The sequence below is a fragment of the Mustela lutreola genome, chromosome 7, assembly GCF_030435805.1.
Source record: "Mustela lutreola isolate mMusLut2 chromosome 7, mMusLut2.pri, whole genome shotgun sequence".
NCBI classification, from domain to species: Eukaryota; Metazoa; Chordata; class Mammalia; order Carnivora; family Mustelidae; genus Mustela; species Mustela lutreola.
Window position 1 is genome coordinate 25,346,217 of NC_081296.1, and position 25,705 is coordinate 25,371,921.

Here is a 25,705-nt window from a genome sequence, read left to right on the forward strand (position 1 = left end):
TTCCTTGGCTGGCGGCCCTGTCCTCTGTGCTCAAAGGCAACACCGTTGCAGCCCTCTAAACCCTGCTCCTGCAGTCTAATTTCCCTCTGACTCTCTTCTGCCTCCCTTGTACCCTTTTAAGGATCCTGGTGATTACATTGGGCCCACCCAGATAATGCAGAATAACCTTGTATTTTATTTTTTTATTTTTTTTTTAAGATTTTATTTATTTATTTGACAGGCACAGATCACAAGTAGGCAGAGAGGCAGACAGAGAGAGAGGAAGGGAAGCAGACTCCCCGTCAAGCAGAGAGCCCGATGCGGAGCTCCATCCCAGGACCCTAGGATCACAACCGAGCTGAAGGCAGAGGCTTTAACCCACTGAGCCATCCAGGCGCCCCTAACCTTGTATTTTAAAGCCAGTTAATTGGCAACTTTAATCCTATCTACAGCCTTAATCCCCTTTTGCGTAACCTAACACCAGTTTGGAGGGCTCAGATAGGATCACCCTGACTCTGGGGCATTATTCTGTCAACCCCTGGGGAAGAGTAGGGGGCCTGGGAATCTGCATTTGGTGCAAGTTCGGAGGTGTCACTGAGGCACTGAGACCACACTTTGAGAGCCACGGATCGAAGGGAGGAAATGGGACTCTGCAGACCCTCCAGTGGCTGCCTCAATTTTGAGCTCTTTTCCTCAACAGGGACACATTTGTATTTACCTAACCGCAGAGAACGTGTCGTAGAGGCATTTAAATCTGTCCAAGGCTGCATCTCAGTTCTGGGAAGGGGAGCTGCCCTGAGGAAGGCCCATGATACCTGAGAAGGGGCCCCTGGGCTCTGCAAGACTTAGAGAAAGGACACAGGGCAAAGATGCAAACTCAGAGGTTGTGGCCCCCCTGCGTGTCTAGTCTGTGCCCACATCTGCTCCCCTCACTGCTCTGGGCTGGCCTGACTCCCCCTACAGCTGGTCGCCGGCTGTGGTCTCCGGAGGTCCACTCTGGGCCCCTCCATATCCCTCTTCCTTGTGGATCCTCTGGCCACATCCCCCGGTCCCCTCCTTGTCCACCCACGTGGGTCCTCTTTTCACTCTGTACTCCCCACCCAGGGGATCCACCTCTCCCCTCCCCCTGATCCCTTTCATCCATTTAAGGCAAACCCTTAGTCTTTCTGAATATTTCCAAAGCAGCACACACCAGAAAACCTCATATTTAAACTGAAGTTATACATCGAGTTACTCAAACATACTGATGGTGTGACCGTCCTGGATATTCCCCTGTGAAGTCATCACATTCTGACCTTTTGCGCCGACTCCAAACTGCCCAGCTGAGTAATTGGCCAGCCAAGCGTTAGAACACAGTGGCGACAGAATGGCAAGGTGACATGCCTGTTTTATATTCTCCTCTTTTCTGTGATCGCAGTGGTGAGTACGCACTGGCTGAGTACACAGAGGTGAAAACTGTCACCATCAAACTCGATGACAAGAGCCCCTGAAGGAAAGGCGGGCTTCTTCCTCAAACATCTGACAGCTGAATGTGGCAGATCGAACTTTGCCGAAGAAAAAACTGCATTTGCCGTCTTCCCAGGGTTCCTTTGCGCTGGAGACTTTAAATCTACTGGATTTGAATGATTTCCACTTTCCTCTCACACTCCTGTTTTAGTGACCCATCCGTTGTATATGTGGGCTTGCAGTCCCGCCTGGGGATCGAGCTCGGGGCCCTTTCTGTTTCTCCCTTTCAACCAGGTCCCCCGGGGGGACAGTGAAGGGGCTCGGGGCGTGGCCAATGGGAAGTGGTATTTGAAGTCTCCAGAGGTCCCTTAAAAACGTTTGGCCGATTCTGACTCCGCTAAGAACTGAGAAGAACGCCCGGCTTGCTCTGCAAACAGGGCCCTGCACCTGCGGCTTCTCGGGGTTATCTGTCCATGACCCAAGCGCCTCCTACCAGTTAGCGGAAAAGAAACAGAACGAAGTTCAAAACATACGAACAGGATTGTGAGGATCCAATGGGGGGCGCTTTGGGGAAGCAGGTGCCATGGAAAGGTACTGAAGGTCTTGGGTGTGAAAGGACGTGGGTTCTTCAAGGACTGCCTCTTGACATTGACCATGGGACTCCGCTTAAAACGAAAACTCCTTTTGGAATATGACCGAATCAGTGCCCAACATGCTTATCTAAAGCTATGTCACGGGCGACCTTAACCAAGGCACTTTCTTAGGCAGAAAACATCGCTAGTGTCACCTTTGCTGCTGGTGACCTAGTGATGACAGCTTAGCAACTGCATTTTACAAACCAGAGCCATAATTCCCTTTTACAAATTCTGAATTTCTGCTACTTGCATTAACGGTTTATGATCTGCCTGTGTAGCTCCCTATGTCTCCAGCTTGGTGATCTATGTTAGATTAGCAAAGCATACACAACTGGAAAGGCTGTTGCTTTAATACCACTTGGTTTTTTAAAGTCCTATTTTGATATTAATGATTAATTAACAAATAACACCGGGACTCCGTGGAAGAACTGGGTCCCTCAGTACTCAAGTGGCCTGAGGACTGCACTAACATGTTGTGAATGTTTCTTTTCCTCTTTATATCTGCAAATGCTGTGCAATCCCAAGTTTTAAAGTGTTCCCCAATTGCTTCTAAAAGAACAAAACCAAATGGAATTGCGCTGTTTGGATACTTCCACTGTTACTAATTAGTTACTTTTCTGAGGGTGCTTCTATTTTGGAATTAAATTATGTTTGAGAATTAAATTGGGGGGGGGGAGGGCAGGAAGATGACAAACGTCAAAACCAGTGTGATGGATAAAAGAAAGTCCTGTATGGAATGGGGTTGTCGTTCTTGTCAGAAATAGGCAATATGCAATTCACCTTCTCTGCAACAGTTAACACTTATCACTTAAACTGTCAGCAACTCGCTAGGTCAGGGGTTGACTTCATACACTGAATTTTCAGGATTTTATCTCAAGCAACTATAGACACTAATCTTGTTAGTAATACATTAGAGGGTTCTTATTCTCTCGTTGTACAATAATGCCTTTATTATGAAATGCTACATTATTTATAATTGGTATAGTTAATGTATCTTTTTATAGTTGTAAGTAAACAGAGGTGGTATATTCAACCTTCTGTAATATACTGTATTTAGAAATGGAAATCTATATAGTAATAGATTTCACTTCTTTTAAGGTTTACTCCTGTGGTATGGTTTCAGAAAAATCTATTGGCCTGGGAATTCTGACCCCCAACTACCGATTGTGTCTGACAATGCAACAATGATAAAATAAAATCGGATATTTGACAAACATTATTTTTTTTTCATTTAAGGACCAAACTCACTTTAATTCTGCGGCAGACCTTTCTCTTTCTCAGAGCTAATGTACAAAATGGCTTGCCATAAAGCAGTATCTGTGGCTTAAGATTCAAATTCCATTTGCTCAATCGATCAGGCCTCACATTTCGCCTGAGTGTGAAACCCACTCATCTGTGTTTGCGGGTTAAGCAGACAGGGAGCTCGGCCTCAAAGGCTCCACGACTTAGCTGGTGAAGTGTAAGCTGTCACCTAAGCTGCCCAAGTGTCCTTTTACTAATGAGCAGGTGAGTCTGGAAAATGGTGGGGAGGTTGGCACAGGGGGTTAGAGAAAATATTGCATTCTGCTGCCGTCTGCACATGTTTCCATCTTTGTCATGAGGATCTTGGTGTTTGGGTTTGACCCAACCTTGAGTTTCTAACATGCCTCAGTCACCAAGTCATGAGCTGACACTGAGGTTGGATCAAGAGCTTCCCTTGTACTCGGTTAGGTCCATCCAGTTACATCTGTGTATTTGATGTTGATCATCCAAGATCATTTTGGCTATGGGGTGACAAGGTGCCACTTTTTTTTTTTTTTTTAAGAGAGATTTTATTTATTTATTTGTCACAGAGAGAGATCACAGTAGGCCGGGGGAGGGCGGGGAGCAGGTTTCCTGCCGAGCAGAGAGCCTGATGTGGGGCTCGATCCCAGGACCCTGAGATCATGACCTGAGTTGAAGGCAGAGGTTTAACACACCGAGCCACCTAGTCGCCCCTCAAGGTGCCACCTTTTAAGAGAACACTTAAGAGAGGCCTGGATCAGATCTCGCTTAATGTATCCACTTACATAGGTATTCATGTATTTAGAAAACTTTCATTTCTCAATCTCAGTGTGAGCAGAACATTCTAGGAAAATGGCCTTTTCCTTTACTGGTTTATTTATTTTTCCTTTTTTGGTTTACTTATTTTTCCTTTACTGGTTTACTCTCTGAAGGGAACCATTCTGGGACACACACTGGCTGTCATGGGTGTGCATGTGGTGGGGGGTGCACAGGAGGGGGGCACATTTTCTCAAAGTGGACCTTATGGAATGTCCTAGCTTCTCCTGGTAGAGGACAAAGAATTATTACTGTCCTGCCCCTAGCATGTATCTGACTTAAGCCTAAAATGCTGATGATAAAGGATTTTTTTTTTTATAAAGTATCCAGAGAAAAATGTCTGAGGAAACTAAGTTCGCCGCCGAAGAAATGACTAAAAGGCTGTGGGGGTGGGATGGCAAGGTAGCAGTCAGCCACTAGACCTTCAGGAGGCCCAAATGTGAGGTGGGGGAGGCAGCTTCCAGCTGGTTATACCTTAGGAGCGGTCATTCCAACTGAGGTGCTGAGAACCTGGGTACGCAGAGCAAAAGCTAGAAGACACGAGTCAGCGTTGTTAGGGGAAGTGACCACGAAGCAGTAGGAAGAGATCTTAACTGACCTGTAATAACCTTCCCGTGCAAACCTGTGACTAACTCGTGCCTAATGAATAGAGTTAAATGCTGAGATGTAACCAGCTCAAAACACTCCAGTCGGCTGGTTTTTTTGTTTGTTTGTTTGTTTTTGTTTTTGTTTTTTTGTTTGTTTGTTTGTTTTGTTTTACATTGGAGACATTCCCTAGCTTCTATTCCCAAACTCTTGAAAAAGGGAAGCTGAGTTGCCCCAACCACATTGGCCACAGGAGCTCCAGCGTCCGCCCGGGCACTGGGCGTGCTCTTCCTCGCGGTACCGCTAGATGGCGCGGCCGCGCGCCGTAGAGGCGCGGCGCAGGGTTTGCCCCGCTCCCTCAGCACTGCGACGCCACGCCCTGCAAATTATTAGGGACTTTTGGGTAGCAATCCCACTCCTGCCTTTTGAGTTCTGGCGTTAGGACCGAAGTATTGAGGACAGGATTGAAAACCGCATCCACCCTTTTGCAAGGGCGTTTCGTGGCAGGAGAGCTGGGGGCAGCAAGGCTACCCCAGGGGTGCCCTAGCCAACCGGCCACTGCTCAGAGTGTCCGCGACGTCGTGCGGGGGTCGTGCGGGGGCCCTGCGTCCGCCCGGCCTTTGTGAAATGGCAGTGAGGGGGGTGGGGATTTGCCTCCGTCTTGCCCTAAATCTCATGTAACGTTACACGAGAAGCGTTTAGGGCGCGGGTCCTGCCAAGCTGCAGAACCATAGGACCATCTGTTTTTTTTCTGAGCAGACTTCTCTTTCTGGGGTTGGCACGTGGAGCCAAATCTGAGGGCTGTCCGCAGCCTGGGCGTGCGTCTCTACAATCCGCCTTCAGAGTGGCCTCCGCGGTGTGATGAACATACTTACATTCAGTCGAAACAAAACAAATTGCCAACATCCCATCCTGTCTTCCTACTAAAACAGCCCACACCATTTACAATGATTCACCAAATAGTGACATCTTTATATGTACATCCATAATTAAATACATTCTTGTAACGGGAGGGGCACAATTTGCAAAATACAAAAAGCATTAAAAATATATATTTTTATACTGCCCTATACGGAATTGTACGTAAATGAATATTTGCCTGACTTTTAAGTATTTACTGCGAGTCTACACCTAGTACAAGTCAGACGTTAGTCGTTGTATTTTGTCCCAGAGCAGAGCCAAGGGGACAGTGAAAGCTGGGCTGAGCTGAGAACCGACCAATCTTGTCGCTGCGCCTGCCCCGCCAGGAGCGGGCAGGGTACCCAAACCTGGAGGAGACCTCGCGCTGCAAGGGCCCACGGGCCCCGTCGTCTCCCGGGCAGGAGCGGTGCATCTGGGTACCTCCGGCTGGGGAAACCGAGGCGGGCCACCACAAGGACCCTCCGCCCTGTGCCCGTCGCGGGCCTCAGCAGCCGCGGCCGACCCTTGCCGTGCGCGCTCTCCGCGCCTCCCGCCCGCGGGCCGCAGGATTGAGGAAGTGCGTCTGGGCCCGGCCCGGCCCCGGCGCGCGCGGCCGGAGGCGCAGGGGGCGGAGGGCAGGGGGACGGCCAGGCCCCGGCCCGCTGGTGTCCGCCCCGCCCGGCCCCACGCGCCGAGCCCCGCGTCCCAGGCGCCCCGGGTCCTGCCCCGCCGCCGCCGCCGCAGGTAAGCCCCCGTCCGGCCCCCTGGCAGCCTCCTGCGGAGGGTCTCGAGGAGCCCCGGGCCCCCTCAGCCCAGGCTCGCGCTCCGGGCGGTCGCGTGCTCCGCGGAGGTGGCCCTTGCGGGAGGGGTGGGGGGGGGTGCACCGAGGGCGCGGGCGACCCCCGTCTCGTGGCCCCGCGGCCTCCCCGGCCCGCGGAGTGGGGGAGGGTGCGGGGCCCTGGAGGGCCACCCCGAAATCCCGCGCGGGCCGCGGCCGGGGCTAGGGGAGCAGGAGCAAAAAAACAAAAGTCGGGAAGAGACATAGGGCGTCTCTACCTACGTCTCACGTCTCTGCAGACATTTCCTTCAGCCCCGCGCGGGCCCAGTGTGAGCAAACCAGCGTGCGGGTGAGTGTGTGTGTGTGTGTGTGTGTGTGGCGGGGAGGCTCTGCCCAGGATCTCTGGCCCCCCGGGGGCAGGAGGGGGAGGCTGCTTCTGAGGGTCTGCCAAGTGCTCCAGCCCCCCACCCCCACCCCGCCCTGCAAAGCCTGGGCCGGGCTTCTGCCCAAGGGGGGACGAGGCTCTGGCAGGTCCCCGTAAAACCCGCCATCTCTGCCACCTTGCCTGGCAGGGGTGCAGAGATGAGTGAGGTCCAGGACAGGGCAAGGAGGGAGCCTGGGAAGGCTGGTGGCCAGACGGAGATGGTAAGGGAGAATCTGGGGACCTCTGGCCAGCCCACCTTGTCCCTGCATGCTTAGAGGCCAGGAAGTTTTCTCCCCAAACACATGGACAGGGTTCAGAGATAGAGAAAACAGGAGCCCGAGAACCTTTTAGCAAGGTTCTCACTGAATACACTCTTTTTACAGTTTGCCAGCCAGTCAGCATTGTAACGAGGTACCCAGACATTAAACGGTCGACTAGACTGACTAAGTATTTTTGCTTCTGTCTGGGAAGAATAGAAAAATTAAGTTACAGACATACAAACCTCACACCTGACTTGTCCCTAAAGGAGGCTTTGGGGTCAGCCAAACATTCCTGCCCCCAAGCTTCCACATCTCAGGGAATAAGCCCATATTCAACTCAGTTGCTCAGTTGCTGGGAATTTTCCTCTGACCTGTCTCCTCATCCCTTGAATTCAGTCTGTTACCAAGTTGAGTTGGGCTTGCCTGTGTGTCTGGGTCTAGCCCTTCTTCCTCAGTCTTCATCCTAGTCTAAAGTAGGAGCACCCATTTCTGTATGATTACAATCCTCCCCTCTCCAGTTCTCTATTTGACATCCAGAGTGATTTAAAAAAAAAAAAAAAAAAAAAAAACCAGGTAAATCAGAATGTGTCAGTCCTCTTCTTAGAGCCCTACAATAATTTCTCCTTGTGACTGGCATGAAATATAGGATACCTCCTTTCCCTCGGTTTGTTTGGAGTCTGGCATCATGAACCACATGACCATTGCCCATGTCACCCTACCACAGTCCCCCCGCCCCAGCCACCCCGGCCCATCTCACTCTCCAGCATGTGGTGTCTGCTGTCTTGACCCCTGATTCTTCACAGGGCCAGCCACCCCCCTCTAAACCCAGCCTCTTTTTTACATCCCTTGCTCAGTGTCCATCTGGGGTCCCCACTGGTATTATGGTCCTTCTTCATTTATTAGCTCTCTCCTTTAACTGCCTGGCACACTCTACTGGAGCTCCAGGGGTCCGAGACCATTTGTAGGCACCAGCATTGCTCACTGCTGCTCTTCTCTGCCAGAACTAAGAGGTGAGCAGTACGTACCGGCACAGGAATCGAATGGCTAATGGACAGGTGTAACTTATGTGTGGTTTCAGACTCATGAAGAACTTCTATTCCCAAACCCTTGGGTGTTCATCTGGGACTGAGACCTACACATTTCTTGTCTGCAGCTCCTTGTTATTTTGATGTCCATGAATCCATTAAGCACATTTTGGAGACAAGCCAGTAACTGATCAGGGGAGGCTAATAGTGCCAAAGGGATATTGAAGACTTTGGATCAAGCATCTCTACCACCACACTTTTCATTCAGAAAATTACTGGATAATATGAGCATGGCTAACATGCTTCATTTGCAAGCGTCTTCCAGCCCTTTGGTACTGGCAATCCTTTCCAAGTCTCCTGAAAAGACAGGTGAGCAGGTCCTGAATCTCCTGCCTTTCTCCTCTGTCAGAAACTTTGTAGCAAGCACTCACTTAACTGTGCCTTCCCCACAAGCTGTAAAGTTTCCTGAACTCATGGAGTTCCCTCCTCATAGAAAGGGCCCAATAAAAACATTTGCCCAATGAATGTCAGGTTCCCCCCCCCCTTTTTTCCCATTAAGTATTCAGGTATTGTTCATTAATGCCAGTATAAAGATTGCAAATGAAAAATTGGTGAGGTTTTTAAAAGGTATTAAAATGATCATGACAGAAAACCTCTTAAAGCCCTCTTAAGGATGTGTACACCATAATGAAAACAAGACATGAAGTTATAACCATGATTTGTTGCACTGGTCTGAACCCAAAGGAAGTAAGAAGAAGCAAAGATCCGTTTGAGGGCGAAGATTAAGCAAAAGTTGAGTTACCTCACTTTAAAACTTCTACCTTAGAGTCTAAGCCGACATACAAATTACAATTGAAAAACTGCTCCAGTTGTAATATCCTCCATCGGTAAAGAGATTTTCAAAAGGAAACTGAAAATGAAAAGGGGAACAAAATGTGCTGGGCAAGGGTTGGCCTAAAATATTTTAAAGATTTTTTTTTTTTTTTTAACTTAAAAGCATTCTATGGCAAGACACTTCTGTTTTCAGAAGGAACATCTACCAGCATTTGGATTTTTTTAAGGTGTTGTTGGGTAGATGCGGTAGCTGATTTTAAGAGATGTTTGAAAGCAGGTGGCCACCGTGTTCCTTGGTTTCTGAATGTTGCTGTAGGATTCGGAGCTTTTAGATTAAAACAGAGATGAGATGGTTTGGTGCTTTGCTGTGTTCTTGCCTCAAGCTGGTTTGCCTAATCAAATTTTACAATTTAGAAAGCTTTGATGGTCTCCTACATTTTGTCCAGGTGGATCATTCTTCCTTGGATTGTTTAGGCTCCCAGACTCCAAACACAGGTTTTCCTAAATATGGTTTGCTGCAACCTCTCACTCTTTGGTTCAGAAACGTGGGGGGGGGGGGGGGTCATAATGGACATGGCTTCTAGGGGAGGGGTTTCCTAGCTCCTTGACCTTCCCCTGCCTGTAGGAGTCTAGCCTACCTGGGCCTGATTTCCAGGACCTAAGATGAGAAAGCTCCAGTGCCCTCCTAGCCTTATTCTGTGGCTTGCTCAGGGCCCACACTGTTCAGGACACCGTCTATAACCTGCTCGGTGGGGAGACCATGTGTCTGCCCTCCAGCATTGATATTGTCTCTGAACTTGATAATTAGATGGTCTCTCTGGCCTCCTGCTGGTACTTAGGGGAGGACCACTTCTGTCCCTATTATAGAAAGTGACTGCGGAAAAATTTACCTTATTTGAAATCACACAGCAACCCTGCAAGGTCACCTGGGTGAGAGGGTGCATGTCTACTTTTAACAGATGGGAAAACTGAGACACATGTAAGTAAGTTTCGGCTTGAGGTCATACTGCTGACATGTGACAGAGACGGTCTAAGCCTTTGATGTTCAGATTGTGCTTTATTCCTTTCCATATTGTCTTGGGCATGACTTACATGACCTTCATTTATTTTTTTCTTACTACACTAGATCACTTTCCATTTCCGTTATTTGTCTCAGAGGATAATAGCTAATGACCCTGTACTTACATATAGATAGACTCTGCAAACACTAATAGAAATACGTGCATTTCACATAGTAATTCCCTCTCATTGTACAATTTATCCCATGCCAGGCCCGAGCTGGACCTGGGTCTTGCCCTCAAGGCAGATCTGGAGATTTAATCATTATAGCAGGATAGGCACCTGTGTTGGGGGACACCCCCACCCCCCACCCCCACCCCCCCGTCCCAGGCTCAGTGGGAGCCCAGCATGAGAGAGCAACACCCTGGTTCAGCAGTTATCACAGTCTGGTTAGTTTGCGGAGATCAAGCTTAATCTAACTCAGGGTTTCTCCAGATAATTGGAACTATTCAGGCTAGATAATTCTCTGTTGTGGGTGGCTGCTCTGTATATTATAAGATGTTTAGTAATGAACCTGACCTCTACCCGCTAGATGCCTGTAGAACCCCAGACCCCAAGTTGATGACTCCAGCTACGGCCAAAGGTACCCAGGCAGGCAAAACATGTAGGGCTCCTTTCTGTTATCCCCCAGGGCTCAGACAGACTTGTCTTCATAACCAGTACCAACGCCTTCTGGACCTCTTCTCTTCGGGATCCTTGCCTGCTTGCCTCTTTGCGATTACAATCTCGCCTCCGGGCTTCCGGAAGAGTTTGTTCTGGGCAAAGGGAAGGTCTCCTGTTGTGTTCAGTTGTGAAGTGCGTCTGCCCCACCCTAACTCAGAGTGTGAACCTCGGAAAGCAGAAGCCTCATTTAGTTTTATTGGTGTTCCTGTGCTATTGACAACCTTAACATGTTGTTTGAGCAATGACTGAACCCTTTATCAGGGGTGTCTGCAATTGTTGGGGTTTCTTCGGGACTGTTTTCTTTGGTTTTCGTTTTAGAGAGAGAGAGAGAGCATGAGAGAGCATGAGCAGGGAGGGGGGTGTTGGGGAGGAAAAGCGGAGAATCTTAAGCAGGCTCCATACCCATTGCAGAGCCCAGTGTGGGGCTCAGTCTCACAACCCTAAGGTCATAACCTGAGCCACAGTCAAGAGTCAGAGGCTTAACCGACTGAGCCACCCGGACACCCCTCGAGGCTGTTCTTTAAGTAGCCATGATCCCTGGGGAGCAAGGTTGGGTGGGGGGAGCTCCGTCTTTCCCTGCCCCCACCTGAGTGGGCGTGGCTAGACAGATGGAATGCAAGAAGGAATGTTGGCAAAGGAGAAGGACGCCAAAGGGCGACACAAAATAGTAAATGTATGCAAGGGAGCAGGAAGGGGCTTGACAAGAAGAAACTTTCTGATTTTATATTTTTCACCACCAGAACCAGACAGCTTTCTGCTCAGCCATGACTGTGCGTCTGTGCCTTAGTCCATCCTCTGGGCAGCGGTGGCGGCGGTGACCCAGGCGAGGACTGACTCGGAGAGCAGCCACCCAAGAGTCGATGGCTGGCATGTCTCGGCGACCGCCCAGCATGTACTGGTGTGTGGGGCCAGAGGGCTCAGCTGTGTGTCCGGAACGTGCCATGGAGACCCGTAATGGTAAGAGCCCCAGACTGGCCCGGGGCGTCACCTGCCGTTCGTGTACTGCCGGGAGTCCAGAGCAAAGGGTTTTCGACTGAAGGTTAAAAAGGCCAATGACTCGGCGAAAGTTTCATCATAAAGTATATCTTGGGATTCTCACTTAAATTCTGAGCATTGAAGGGCTGGGGGACAAAATTTATTATGGAGCCAAAGACCTTAAGAATCAGGGCATTACTTCATGTTGGTTAAAAAGCTTTTTTAATGGGGATTTGGTTTTGCATGTTTATTAAAGAAAAATTGAAAAAAAAAAAAAAGAAAGAAAAATAAAGAGAAGTAGGGGGAAAATACTCGCCAGGAGTCCCACTGCCCTAAATCCAAGAACTGCTAATAGCTTGGTACGTTCTCGTCCAGTCTTAAAAGATATATGTCTTATTTCCATTACTCGTTAGAAAGGTCTCCCCTTGTTAGCCTGAGATCAAGGTGACCTGCAGTAGAACACGATATCGGATTTTGTTTTAATTTTATAGTGTATACAGTTTAGTATCCTACTTTTTTCTCCTAACTTTGCCAGTCACCTAGCTCATGTGATCTAGTAAAACACCATATCATGTGGGAACACTGTATAAAGTGATCGACTTAGTCCTTAATCCCCTGTCGGATGTGTGGGAATATTAGGGTTGCTTCTGTTTACTGACTCTTCCAAAACCATCCCACTGCCATCTTTTTCTACATGGTTTGAGACCATTTCCGTAAAATGCGTGTATAGAAGTGCGATTATTAGGTTTGAACACTTTTAAGCCTCTTTCTGTGGATTGCCAGAGTTCTGCTAGAGTTGTACCACTTTTAACACCATTCACCCAAGTTGAGAGGATGGCATTGACGCTGTTTTTGTTTTTGTTTTTTAAGATTTTATTTATTTATTTGACAGAGAGAGAGATCACAAGTAGGCAGAGAGGCAGACAGCGGGGGTGGGGGAGAGCAGGCTCCCTGCTGAGCAGAGAGCCCGATGTGGGGCTCAATCCCAGGACCCTGAGATCATGACCTGAGCTGAAGGCAGAGGCTTAATTAACCCCCTGAGCCACCCAGGTGCCCCTGGCATTGACACTGTTAATGAAAAGTATTTGGCCCTGGGTGCATACCAGGCACTGGATTTGGTGTTTTAGGAGATCGTCTCATTTGATCCTCACAACAACCTAGAAAATGGTCATTTATCCCCGTTTTATAGCCAAGGAAATTGAGAGTAAAAGGTGCATAGACACTTGGTGGAGGTCAACAATTTGTAAGTGGCGGAACTGTTATTGGAACCCTGCCTTAGCTCTAGAATTCTCTAGGCCACCATGTGGGGTTTGAGAGGGTTTGAGAGGGCCATGAAGTTAGGGGTGCAGCATCGTGCCTGGCTGGGCAAACACTTTGTTCATTAACTTGAGTGTCTCTCTCCATTGAAAATGCCCCAAAGCTAACTAGGGTGATGTTTCTGGAAGATTGCTTTGCACATAAATCAAATTATGAAAGGGTGAGAATTGAGAAACCAATTAAGAATTGGTTTCTCGACATCGCCGAGCACTAAATGTTCTCAGAATGTTCGACTCGCATCTTTTGAACAGTTGTTTCTGTCTTAAAAGATATATGTCTTATTTCCATTACTCGTTAGAAAGGCCTCCCCTTGTTAGCCTGAGATCAAGGTGACCTGCAGTAGAACACGATATCGGGTTTTTGAGTAGTGCCTCACTTTCCAGCTCCCTTATCCCACCTGTCTCTCCTCTTAGCAATCCTGAGGAAGGAGGATGGGGCGGCGACACTGGGGCTTACTGGGTGGGTGACAGTGTCGGCCGGAAAAGTCCCAGAGGGGATCTGCCCTGTCCCCTTCCTGGTCAGGAGTTGGTGATCTAATGACCTAAATGAGTAGGGCTTTACCCTACCAGAAACACTGGGGGGTGACTATACCACCAATGCCCAGGCACCCTTTAGACTCACTTGAGCAGCATTTTGGGGGAAGGGCAAGTATGGGCATTTACAAAAATTTTTCTACCCCCTTTCCATGATTCTAATGTGCAGAGAATCAACTGGTCTACAGTGTTTGGGTCCCACAGAACAGAACTTCTCAAACTGCAATATATACTCGAGTCCCCCTGGGAACCTTGGTGAAATGCAGATTCTTACTGTGTCGGTCTGAGGACACCGAGATTCTCTGTTTCTAATAGATGCCCAGGCCATGCTGACCTTCTGTTCTACCCATAGAGTTGCAAGGCTGATATGATGGCTTTCTGAGGGGCCCAGGGATCCCCACTGAGTCTTACAGATCCTTGGGACCTGGGCCAAGGGACACCGAACAGACCTGGAACCAGCCCCGCCTTCCAGGCCCGAGATAGGACAGATACCCAGAAAATGTTCAGATGCTCTGGGAGGCCCAGCTTGAGACTCCCCAGCCCCCATTTTTTTTTTCTTTCCTTTTGAGATCTGTCTGGACTTGCCCCTGCTCCTACAGTAGGTTCCCCACCAGGCTGGAGGAAGCAGCTCAGAAATGCCTTTTCTGCTACAGAGCCTCTTCCCCAGGGGAATCTCAGGACCCCCCACTATTCTGTTCTGAGTGAACCACAGAACACGCACAAGAGGACAGAAGCCTAGGGGAGTCATGTAGCCCCCACTGGGTGCTGTTCTAGATGCTGGGGTTGGAGGGAGGGGGACCCACATGGGAGGTGATGTCTTGAGAATCCCGGATTGCTGAGGGAGGTGTTTATGTGCAGACAAAACACCTAAACCGCAGAGTTGACGAAGGTAAGAGGCAAGTAGCCTGAAATGCAGTGGAAAGTTCTGTCCTGTGGCTCAGCTTTATGGAAATTATATTCTCTATTAAGGAATTATAAGAGTGACTGAGTTCTCATGAGGACTGCATGGAGTGCAAAGGTGCCCATATTCTGAGAGGGGAGAGCGGCCATCGGAGCTGAGGGAGGGGATGAAACCTTTCAGCACTCCCATCCTGCTGGCCATGGACTGTTTACCTGGTGGCCAGACGTCAGCCCCACCCCTCCTTCCCCAGCACCTCCCACCCCCTCCCCCCACAGCAGTGGAAGAGTGAGGGCTGAGGAGGACCCTCCCCTGCCCTTCCTGTCTGTCTCTTCCTCAGCACAGTATCCCCGCGGGGACCTCCGTAGGACCTCACAGGCATTGAGAAGGTTTCATCTATTACCTGTGACTCTGGGTTTAAGAGCCACTACTAACCGCATTAGCTAAAGTGATGAGCATTAATGTTAATGACGTCCGTCCCTGCCCCCCCCCCCCCCCCCGCAAACCTGCCACCCCCAGGGGCAGAGACTCCAGTGGAGAAAGTAGAAATACACCAGGTCTCTTAAGGCCGAGGCCCAGAATGGCACGCTGTTGCCCTTGGCCAAAGCAAGTCACGTGGGGGAGCCCAAATGAAGAGCTCCATCCATCCACCAGGAGGCCATGGCCAGGGCTGTGGATGCAGACAGAGGTGCCTGTCCTGTCTGCGGTGATGGGAGTTGGTGGGCTTCAATCCTTTGAAAAGTACGATGTGTTGTACTTCTATATTGTTATTTATCTGGTTAAGCAGCCTGCAGGAATTCCTGCCTGAAGCCTGTGTACCACTGGAACGTGGAGTTGCCCTGATGGGCCGTCCTGAGGGGTGGGGTTGGTGAATCCCCCCTGCTGGCCTTCCCCTTGACCCCAAAGCTCTGCAGGCCCAATTTCAAAAAACGTCCCATGTTTGGATTTTATTTTCACAAAACACAAATCTGCACACCAAGACCAGGCCACAGCCTGGGGGCAGGGCACATTCCCAGGGTAACACAGTCACCTGGAGATCAAAGCCATTGCTCTTGGCTCCTGAGTAGGGTTTATGTTTTCTGCACTGAGCAGTGTTCCCTTTCTGTGTTGCTTTGTTTTGCATTACATTTGCAGCTGGCAGAATAACACTGCCATTTATTTTTAAAAGTGTTGCCTCGTTAAATACCGATGTTTTGTGGCACACCTAACTGGCACAACTCAGTGCTCACTTTGAAGGCCAACGTTGCTCCAACTGGCTTCTTTCCTCCCCGTTTCTTTCTGAAACCAATGGAGGAATATTTGCACCCACCGCCCAGGGCTGTGTCCCCAGCAGAAGAACCAGATCTGTTCTGCTCACCTTCTTCCCAGACCTCCTGGGATCCCAGGGAGTCCTGCTGCCCCTCCCTCCCCTCCGCACCTCCCCCATCCACCCACCTCCCACGTCCCCACCCTCACCCCCCCCGCCCCCCCCCCCCCCCGCCCCGGAAACTTATCACACAGCCACCTCCCAGAGCCAAGGAAGGAAAATTGGCCAGGAAGAAAACTGATAAGACTCAAATTATAGTCCATGTAGGAGCAGCTTTCTCTCTTTTTAAAAAATGCTTGGAAGACATCATGCTTTGGAAACGATGAAGTTATTATTAGGCTTCCAAACATAGTTTAGAAAAAGATCCAACCATTAATGAAAATCAGGGAAGAACTCGTGTTTTACTTTGGGATTTTGGGTGATGGCATTTTGTTTGCATACCGATGTACCCTAGGTGTGTTTCTCGCGCCCCTACCTGTTCTGACCATATAAGTCACCTTGTTCCTGCTGAGAATGGCTAGCCCTTCCAAAGCCCACGAAGGTGCGAGCACTTCTCCAGTTGCTGGGTGGGGCCAGGGCTCTGGGTGTGCCTATCCCATGTTTGTGGGGCACCAGTGTGTCCCAGGAAGGCACATTGCAACCTTATTGGCACCGTCAGCAGTCAGCTGGCTTGTGGTGCAAGAGGAACGTTTAGAAAGCCTGGAGGAGCGGAGAACATGAGTTGATAGAACGAGGGTCAGTGAGATAGGGGGCCGGGGCTTCGGGGCAGTCTGTGTGAACAAACACACCCTGACACATTTTTCAGCGCCTAACACTCCTCAGAGTGGAAAAACCTGTCCTGCCAGCTGAGGTGAGGCTCCCTTGGCAAGTGGAGAGGTGAACAAACTTCTAGATAATTCAGGCCAAGGACTCTTGGCGAGACTTTTCTGGAGGGTTAGGAGAGATGTCACATCCCCCGGGGGGAAGGGGTGGCTCAGGGACCCCACCACTCTGCAAGCAGCCCTGACTTCAACTGCCTGCCTCTCAGAGCACTGTCCTCCCCTGAACCAGCATGGACCAAAGGAGGACAAGGAACCTTCCAGAAGGTCTTCAAACCCCAGGTTTTTACACAGCTACTTTCAGTGCCCTCCTCTTTTTCTTTTGGCTTTTTCAAATCTGCATTAAAAATGACTTCCGAAGAGTCAGGTGGTTGGCTCAAGTCGGGGCTCTTCTTGCCTTCCAGAAAGAGAAGCAGGAAAGAAGCTAAAACAGGAAGTGCCCCTCCAGGGGGAGCGTGCTTTCTTGGAGGACCAATGTAAGAAATCCTACCAGGGACAGGGGGCCAGTCCGCATTGATCCAAGCCTCTCCCAGCAGAACTGCCCGCCTACATCTTAAGCAGGTTTCCAGAGCCCGTGTCCCTCCAGGTTTGCACTCTGGGAGTGAGCAGGGTACACAGGGCTTTGCTTGGAAGGAGTCTGTGGTCCATAGGGCGGCCTCACCCTCAGCCTGGCCTCAGAAGCAGCACTAGGCCTTATAGGGACTATAACCAGTACCCAGTAAGGAGTCCCTTACTGAGGAAGGTGAAGGGAGGAGAGGCCCAGTGGTGGCCTGGAGGGTGGGAGAAACGGCTGCGGGCATCCATCCATGAGGCAGTGCTTAGTACAGCTGTGACTCGTGCCCACAGAGTCCTGCCCAAACACAGAAGCTCTGGGTTGGATGGGGCCTCTAACATTACCCTGAATCTGAGGCTTAGATCTGGATATTTCTCCAGAATGTACTTGCTTACTCCTAGTGATGGGGAACTGACTCCCTCTCAGTTCACGCCCCCGGCTGTGGGCAACTGTGTTAGGAAGTTTATGCTGCAAGACCAGACCTGCCTGCAGGGCATCTAGCTCCACCCACCCAGGCTGATAAGAATCCCTTAACACGCCCTTTCTTGAAATAACTAGAAGCCGATTCCTTGTCCTCCCTCCCTGCAGATCCTTTTCTGGCTGATTTAAACGACTCACTGCCCTCAAGAGCAAGCAGCTTTCTACTTGGTTATCACTGAGTATCACTGAGCTTTTTTTTTTTTTTTTTCCTGGCTTCTTGGTCTGTGGAGCCATTAGGCCATGGCCACTTGGGCCCAGGGAAAGAGCTACTTTCCCTCTTCCCCTGCCACAACCACCTCTGCCTTGTGGCGGGTGGACTCTTGGGAACATCTATTCTAGCGGCTAAGATGCTAAAGCTCACCCAGCCCTCAGCCCTGACCTCCGGCCTCCGCCTGCCTGACATTGGCCCTTACTTGGCTCCGTTTCTCAGGGACAGGCAGGGCAGCCCTACTGGACAGCCTCTGTGCTCGCTGGGGAGTAGCACGGGCCCACCTGGCATGCATTCAGTGGCCAAGAGGGGACTTTTTCTTTCCAGCCCTACCCCAGGCCCTCAAGGAGACACCTGTGAGCAGGAAGGTGTCTGTGTAGACCTCCCCAGGTCCTGGATCAGAAGAACAAGGATTTTCTTCTACCTGTCCGATTTCCTGGTCCCCATGAGTCAGAACTGGAAGTAGCCATATTTAGGGATTTGCATGAAATTCTTGAGTTCTCTGGGAATGGACCCCTTCTCAGCAGTAGCCTATAAACCTGAACTTCAGTATCTATCTTTTGCACACACTTCCAGGAACCCTGATGAAGGAAAATAGGGCACTCCCAATATGCCTTTGAAGTCCTTGACCAGCCTGGCCTCCCCCGGGTTCAGTTTATCCAGATTTCACATAGACATCTTGTTATTTATTGACATTTGTCATGAAGAAGAAAAGAGCAAAAGACAAAAAACAAAACTCATTGAGTGAGTTTCCTTCCCAACCTCTCCGTGTACTTGTGCCCATGGCTGTGCGCGGGTGTGCGCGCGTGCGCACACACACACACACACACACGCACACACACACTTCTCCTGTGTGTGTTCCTGGTTTTACCTGCATGATATTCAACTGTACTGATGTTGTACGACGTTGTTCCCCTCCAGTCATCTTGGAGGCTTTATCTGCATGAGCCAAATTTGATGGCATGAATAGAAGAATGTTTATCCAATCAGCCGTCTGTTCAAGTGCCTCTAGATGATTTCTCCGTTTTGCTTATGATGGTTAAGAGTTGATTATCACTGCCTACAACCCAGCATGATCGCAGGACCCAAGAATATGCACATGAAATGTTTTCAAGGTAAAACACACCCCTAGTTAAAGAGGCAGGGGATACAGGGCAGGCTCTAAGGCAAAGCGCCAGTGTCAGCTCCCAAAAGGGTCTCTGTTTTCTACATCTGAGTCTAGTTCTTCAGGTCATTACCGTTTCTCTACGTGGAGGATATATGCCTGTATACCTGCTCCACTGGCCAAGCCAGTGTCCGTGGCCCGCCTGCCGTGATAAACGATTTCCTTCCCTTCCATGCCACGTCTCCCAGCTGCTCCATCCGCGCTGAATTCTGTCGGTGTCCTCTCATCTTTGGGTCGTATTCGTGGTCCTCAGTGATATGTTCCCATCGCAATGATTTGGCCTGAGGACTCCATGTCATCTTTGTCCTGTGGGGACCTGGGGGCGAGGACCCCTTCTTTTCTTTTTACCTCTATCCCACGTTCCTGGCTTGTACTCAGAAGTCGTTGGCCCCTCTTTTATTGGAAGCACATCAAGAAGACGCCTCGCCCGGGACTTATGCAGGCACACCAAAGAGACTGGGTGTTCCCAGAAACATCTTCATTTTGCCCTCCCTGGGGTCCCCCTTGGAAATCATCCACTTTCAGACCATGAAAGAGCCCACTCTGTTGTCCTCTAATGTGGTTTGACTCCCCCATGTGCATTGTGGGTGACCTTTGCGTTTTGTTTTTTTGTGTGTTTTTTTTTTTTTTTCCTCCTCTCTGGAAGCTTCTAGAATCTTCCCTGTATGCTTGGTCTTCTGCAATCCTGATCGTTGTAACACAAGACCTGGGTGAGGGTCCTTTTTCATTCCTGCTGCTGGGCACTGGTTAGGCCTGCTGTTCAGGCCCGGGAAAATTCCTTGTATTTGCTTTGATAATATCTTCCTTCTCTGCTTTTTCTCTTTTGGGTTTGGTTTTATTTGTTTTTCTGGAACTTCTTGTAGTTATGATACATGTTGCTCATCTTTTCTCCCACATTTTCCAGTGCCACTGCCGCTTCTGAAAATTTGAGAGATGTTCTTGACTCATTTTCTGTCCCGTCTCCTGAATGTTTTATCTGTGATTTCCAGAAAGCTCTTTCCTCTTCTTGATTGTTTCTTTCCGAGCCTTCTGTTCCTCTGTTACGTCTGAGGTGACTTCTTGAATTCTTCTGAGGATCCTGATGGGCATTTATCTTATTTTCTTTTAATATCAGTCTTATTACCTTCTCAGTTGATTTTTAAATTGATTGCTTATGTCAGATTTATTAAGATCAATATTTTTACAGTGAATTTTTAAAATGAATTACAGGAAACCAATGATTACATGGTTCAGAGCATTATTAAGGAAATTTGCAGTCAGTTGACTTGATAGGCAGCGCATGTGTATAGATGACCCGGGAAGCAACTTCCCATGATGCCAAGAGAAGCCAGTGAACATGCTGCTAGAAAAGTATTTTTCCATTGTCACTTATTATGTGAGTCCTTTTTTTTTTTTTAAAGATTTTATTTATTTATTTGACAGAGAGAGAGAGATCACAAGTAGGCAGAGAGGCAGGCAGAGAGAGGAGGAAGCAGGCTCCCTGCTGAGCAGAGAGCCTGATGGGGGGCTCGATCCCAGGACCCTGGGATCATGACCTGAGCCAAAAGCAGAGGCTTTAACCCACTGAGCCACCCAGGCGCCCCATGTGAGTTCTTTTTAATGTCCTGTATTCTCAGCGTTTCTTCTGGGACCTCACTTTCTGTTTGTTTTATTCATTCAGCATGATTCTGTCAACAGTCATTAAGCATCCCTTTGTGGTGGACACTGTTCTAGGTTCTTAGAACAAAACAGGAGCCTCTGCTCTCATAGGGCCTGTAATTCTGGCAGGAATAGATAGCGATGAACAGGAAAAATCAGAGAGTGATGCTGGACGAGGAGAACATTACAGCAAGAGGAGGGCCTCAAGAGGGACTAGGGGGCTCTCTTTCATTGTTATTGGGTAAGACCTCTCCAAGGAGGGGACTTTGAATTTCAGGTTTGCTCAGTTGAGCAGAAGAAGGGAGCCAAGGGAAGACTGGGAAGAAGAGAGTTTTTAAAAAAAATAGATCCTGAAAAACAAGATAGGGTGATATGCCCAGCTCGCCTTCCTGTGCCCCTTCATTCACCCCACGTTGTTTCCAGCCTTCTATAGACTGAGGATCGGGAAAGCCGGAAAATGTCCTCATGATACTTACGTTCCAGGGGGAAACGGGAGAAATACACTGTGTGCGAAGGCCACAAAGGGAGTCAACCAGTGTGCAGGGATGGGGCGTGGGGGGCAGAGGGCATTCTTTTAGCTCAGAGGTCAGGGAAGGCATCTGGGGAGAGCTGGCATTACTGAAGCAGAATTAGGTGAACGGAAGGTGGGAGTCAGCCCCATAAAGGGCTGGGGAAGGGCTCTCCCAGCCAAGGCTGCCGCCCAGGGCAAGAGCAATCACGTGGCGCTGAGCTGGGCATGTTGGCACAGCCCCGAGATGGCCTGTGTGGTGGGACAGGTGCTCGAAGTGTCCGGTGGGGGCTGAACGGGGGGGCCTCTGTGGCAGGCCAGGGAAGGGCTCAGGTCTTATTCTGAGAGTAATTCAAGCAGTCAGAGGAGTGGCAGGGTGGGATTGAGGAGCTCGTAGGCTCTTGGGCAGGAGTGGGAAGAGGAGGACAGATCTAGGATTTGTTCTGAAGCAGAACCCATCACAACTTTTTAGGTGTTTATTGTTTCGTAGCAAGCCACCCCATAACCCACTGGTCCCAAGCAACAGTGTGTGACTCCCCGGGATTCTGTGGGCCAGGAAGCAGTCGGGCACCGGGCCCTTCTTCCATCTCTGGCACGTCTGACCCCCTCAGAGCTCCCCCACGTGCCTTCTCCCTCCCCATGTGCTTTCTCCCCATCAAACACCTGCCCCCACTTCCTTGCAGCATAGCAGGTGCATTGAGGGGAATTCAGAAGCTGAAGCTCCCAGGGCCTTCTTGAAGCTCAGGCCAGTTACTGTCTACTTATCACCTACTTATCACCTCCGCTGCCCGCATTGGTCAAAACAGTTGAAAAGGCCAGTCCAGGTGCCAAGTAGGGTGGGAGAGATGATCCTAAAGGGAGGGAAAGCAAAAAGTTGTGGCCCTCTTTAATATACCACAGAACTTTGTAATGGATTACAGACGAGGAGGAAGAGAAAGGAGACTCAGATGCAAAACATGACTTTGGACCTCTCCCTGATCACTGTCCCCCCATGGGCCTCCGAAGGTAACTGTTATTTTTTTTTTTTTTAAAGATTTCATTTATTTATTTGACAGACAGAGATCACAAGTAGGCAGAGAGACAGGCAGAGAGAGAGAGGGGGAAGCAGGCACCCCACTGAGCAGAGAGCCCAATACGGGGACCGATCCCAGGACCCCGAGATCATGACCCAAGCCGAAGGCAGGGTTAAACCCACTGAGCCACCCAGGTGCCCCAGGTAACTGTTATTTTGAAGATACTTAGAACCCTTTGCCCTAATTTATACCATTGGTAAATATATGGGAATCTTTACAGTCCAGCAGCCCAGTAATCTTATCTCTGTCCTGCCAGGTGGGTCCCCAAGGGGCTGGGTCAGCATAAATTCCGCAACATCTCCTGACTGGGTTAAGGAAGAGGCTTCATGGAGGAAAAGGAAATCCCAAAGCCTGGCTCTGTCAGATGGAGCACGTGTGGTCCCCAGTCTCTGATCCTCTCTTAGGCAGGCCTGCCAGGGCTTTAAAGAGGTGGGTTCCGGTTCCGAGAAGGGTCCAGCATGGACCTGCCCTCTCAGAAGACTAGCCTGTCAATGGTGTGCATGCTGGCTGTGAACAGAGGACATCTTGGAGCCACGAGGTGCCACCATCCCTCAGCCACTGGACTCGGGAAACTGAGCTTGGGTTCCAACCCTTGAGCTGAGAGAAAGGGGGGCACCCCTCCACTGGCTCACTATCCCCATATACGGAGTGGGGAAAGGGCAGCGGGCTGTCAGTTGGCATCCAAACTCACATTTTGGCAATCCTGTTCCTTTCCGAACAGTTTAAATATTTAAAAATGTAAAAATAAGTATTTTCCTACTGGGCTACTCTTGTTGTAACTTGCTTTTTCAACCCACATGAAGTTTGTGCAGGATAAAGGTTGTTATTTCCCAAGAAGCTAGATAAAACCTTTTCCCTATAAAACTATCGAGACCTGGTACTTTTTTTATGGGTCGATATTTTACCATTGCTTCCGGTTATTTAAAGATTGAAATGTTCCATTTCATCCTGAGTTAATTTTGGCAATACATTTTTCTAGAAAGGTATCTGTTTCATCGAGATTTTCAAGTGTATTAGCATAAAGTTCATGGGACATTAGGATTTAAAATATATTTTTTAGTTATCTTATTCATTTGTCACAGATAAATCATATACCTGATATAAAATTCAGAAAAATATATATATGTATATAAATATAAAAAGGGAATATAATGAAAAGTACTCCCTCCCACCCTGGGCCCCAGTCTTTCAGTTCCTTTCCCAAAAAGTCAGAGAAAAAAGTACTCCGTCTTGGTGTTTTTTTTTTTTTTTTTCCCCTCAGAAACCACAGTTTTTTGGCCTGGATTTAAAACAGCTGTTTTTCTTATCATAAATCTTTAGCTTAGGCAGAATTTTGAAATGTTATGTTATTATCTTAGTTATTTTTCATTTTCTATATTATAAAACTTTTTTTTAAAGATTTTATTTATTTTATTTACTTATTGTATTTATTATTTATTGGAGAGAGAGAGTGACCGACCGAGAGAGAGAGCACAAGCTGGGATCAGGGGCAGAGGGAGAAGCAAACTCCCTGCTGAGCAGGAAGCCCTTTGTGGGGCTCGATCCCAGGGCCCTAGGATCATGATGTGAGCCAAAGGCAGATGCCCAACCGAGGCACCCAGGCGCCCCTATTTTGGGAAAATTTTTGAACATATGACAAAAGTAGGGAGAATGGTGTCATGGATCTCTGTGTGTCCATTGCTCTGACTCCCATAATCGTCACCACAGCCAAATCTTGATCTGTTTATATCCTGGTCCCTCTCTTTCGAGATGATTTTAGAACCCAATTCCGTGTTAAAAAGACTAAAAAAACAAAAAACAAAAAACCCAGTATCTTTCACATACATCTTTTTAAAAAATAAAAATGTTTCGTTAATACATCAGATATCTAGTCAGTGTTCAGATGCCTTTGATTGTGCCCATAGTGTGTTCTGTTTTATTTTATTTAGACTATTAGACATCATGGTCTGAGAGAGAGAGAGAGAGAACACGAGCGTGGGGGCGGGGTAGGGGCGAGCAGAATCCCCGCCCGACGCAGGGCCTGATCCCAGGATCCCAAGATCAGGACCTGAGCTGAGTCACACAGTTAACTGGTTTGGAGCCACCCAGGCGTCCCTGTGCCCGTCACATGTTTTTATCACTGTTTTGTCTGAATCTGGTGTTTTGAATCAAGGTCCCTGCGTTCTGTCTGGTGACGCGGTTCTTCATTTCTCCCTGTCTCCCTCCTTTACTTTTTCCTTGCAATTCGGTTGTTGCTCAGACCACACTGGCCTGTCTCCCACAGTCTGGATTTTGGTGACTGCATCCGGTGTGTGTTGCTTAACACATTCCTGTCTGTGTTTCCAGAGATCCAGAGGCTTCCTGATTCTGTAAGATGCTCTGGCAAGAATGTTAGACAGTTTGTACTTCCCGTTTCATCCGTGGTGGGAGTCAAATCATGTCTAATGGTCTCTCCTTGGTAGGGGGATTTGTTGTCACCCTGATAATCTGCTATAAAGGTCCAAATGTTTTATTAGTCATCAATCCTTACTTTGACTGGCTGTCTCATTCGGGCTTGCAAAGTGGTGCTATTTTGAGTCTGTCATTTGTCCTTCATCTATTGGCTGCAATCTGTCTTCAAAGGGCTTTCTCCCATCACCTCTGTGGTAACTCGAGTTACAGTTTTGGGGGGGGGAAGTCAGAACGAATGGGTCATTCTTTCCTTTTATTTATTCCCTTTTCTGAAAATGAGTCAATTCCCTAGTAATTTTCAAAGATCACCAATGACCGGTCTTTCTTGTATCATCATTAGCTCATGGATTTTAACTTACTTGATTTCTGATGCTAAAATTACTCATCTTTAACCAGTAGAAGCTCCTTTGGGTTGGTTCCTCTGTCTTTGGACATGACCCCAGGAGTCTTTGATGCTCTCCTTGCTTTCTGATGTGACAAGATGTTCCAGGCCTAGAACTTACTGTCTAATATTCCTGCCATCCACCATTTCTTTAAGGAGGCGCGCTTCCTCTGGTGGTCTTGTGATTTAATTCTCTCCTGTGTAGTTTCGTCTCCCTTCTCCTTGAAGACACCATTGTTCTCTCTCCCTCCCCACCCCACCCCTCCGTCTTCTCTTGTGTCGATCAATTTTCCAGTGAGATTGTCTCATGAATCTTTTGAAAGAATCAGTTCTGGATCTTCTTCTTCTTCTTTTTTATCTCTAAGCTTTCACTTTATACAATTTCTGACTTTCTGTTTTTTTTTCTCTTGTTTTCTAAACTCACTTTTCCTTTCCAACTTCTGGAGTGCTATCCTCTCCCTTCGGGGAACTCATCCATTATCACCTTGAGAATTTTTCTTATTTATTTGAGGAGATAGTTCTGGAATTCTTACCAGACAATGTTTTGCAAAGCTTTGAGCATCGTCTCCCGTGTCTCTTAATTGTTTGGTGGGTCCTCTTCGAGTCTGGATGCCGCACCTCCCGCTTGTCCTTGCAGGTGACGGAGGCGTCCGCCAGCCGCATCCGTTCCACTCTGCCATCCATGCAGTGAGCCTTCCTGTGCAACTCTTGTAATTTTCACTTCTGAGCTTTTTAGTCAAGGCTTGTTTGTGGA

General features: G+C 48.7%; 2 protein-coding genes across 5 annotated transcripts in view; both read left to right on the top strand.

Annotated features, from left to right (window-relative positions):
• Positions 1 to 3,276, top strand: part of ALDH1A3 (aldehyde dehydrogenase 1 family member A3) — a 37,085-nt gene extending 33,809 nt beyond the window's left edge. Inside the window, exon 13 of the mRNA XM_059180163.1 lies at positions 1,397 to 3,276. Coding sequence (XP_059036146.1) covers positions 1,397 to 1,469 — 73 coding nt within the window. The 3' untranslated portion in view covers positions 1,470 to 3,276. The remainder of the gene's footprint in view (positions 1 to 1,396) is intronic.
• Positions 3,277 to 5,957: 2,681 nt separating this feature from the next.
• The window catches only part of LRRK1 (leucine rich repeat kinase 1), a 121,877-nt gene continuing 102,129 nt past the window's right edge, over positions 5,958 to 25,705 (top strand). Inside the window, exons 1-2 of one of the 4 annotated variants that reach the window (XM_059180165.1) lie at positions 5,958 to 6,368; positions 11,408 to 11,624. In XM_059180165.1, the coding sequence (XP_059036148.1) occupies positions 11,528 to 11,624 (97 nt within the window). In that variant the 5' untranslated portion in view covers positions 5,958 to 6,368; positions 11,408 to 11,527. Of the gene's footprint in view, positions 6,369 to 8,285; positions 8,481 to 11,025; positions 11,625 to 25,705 lie in introns of those variants that run through there. The other 3 variants (XM_059180167.1, XM_059180166.1, XM_059180168.1) reach the window with 3 other exon arrangements.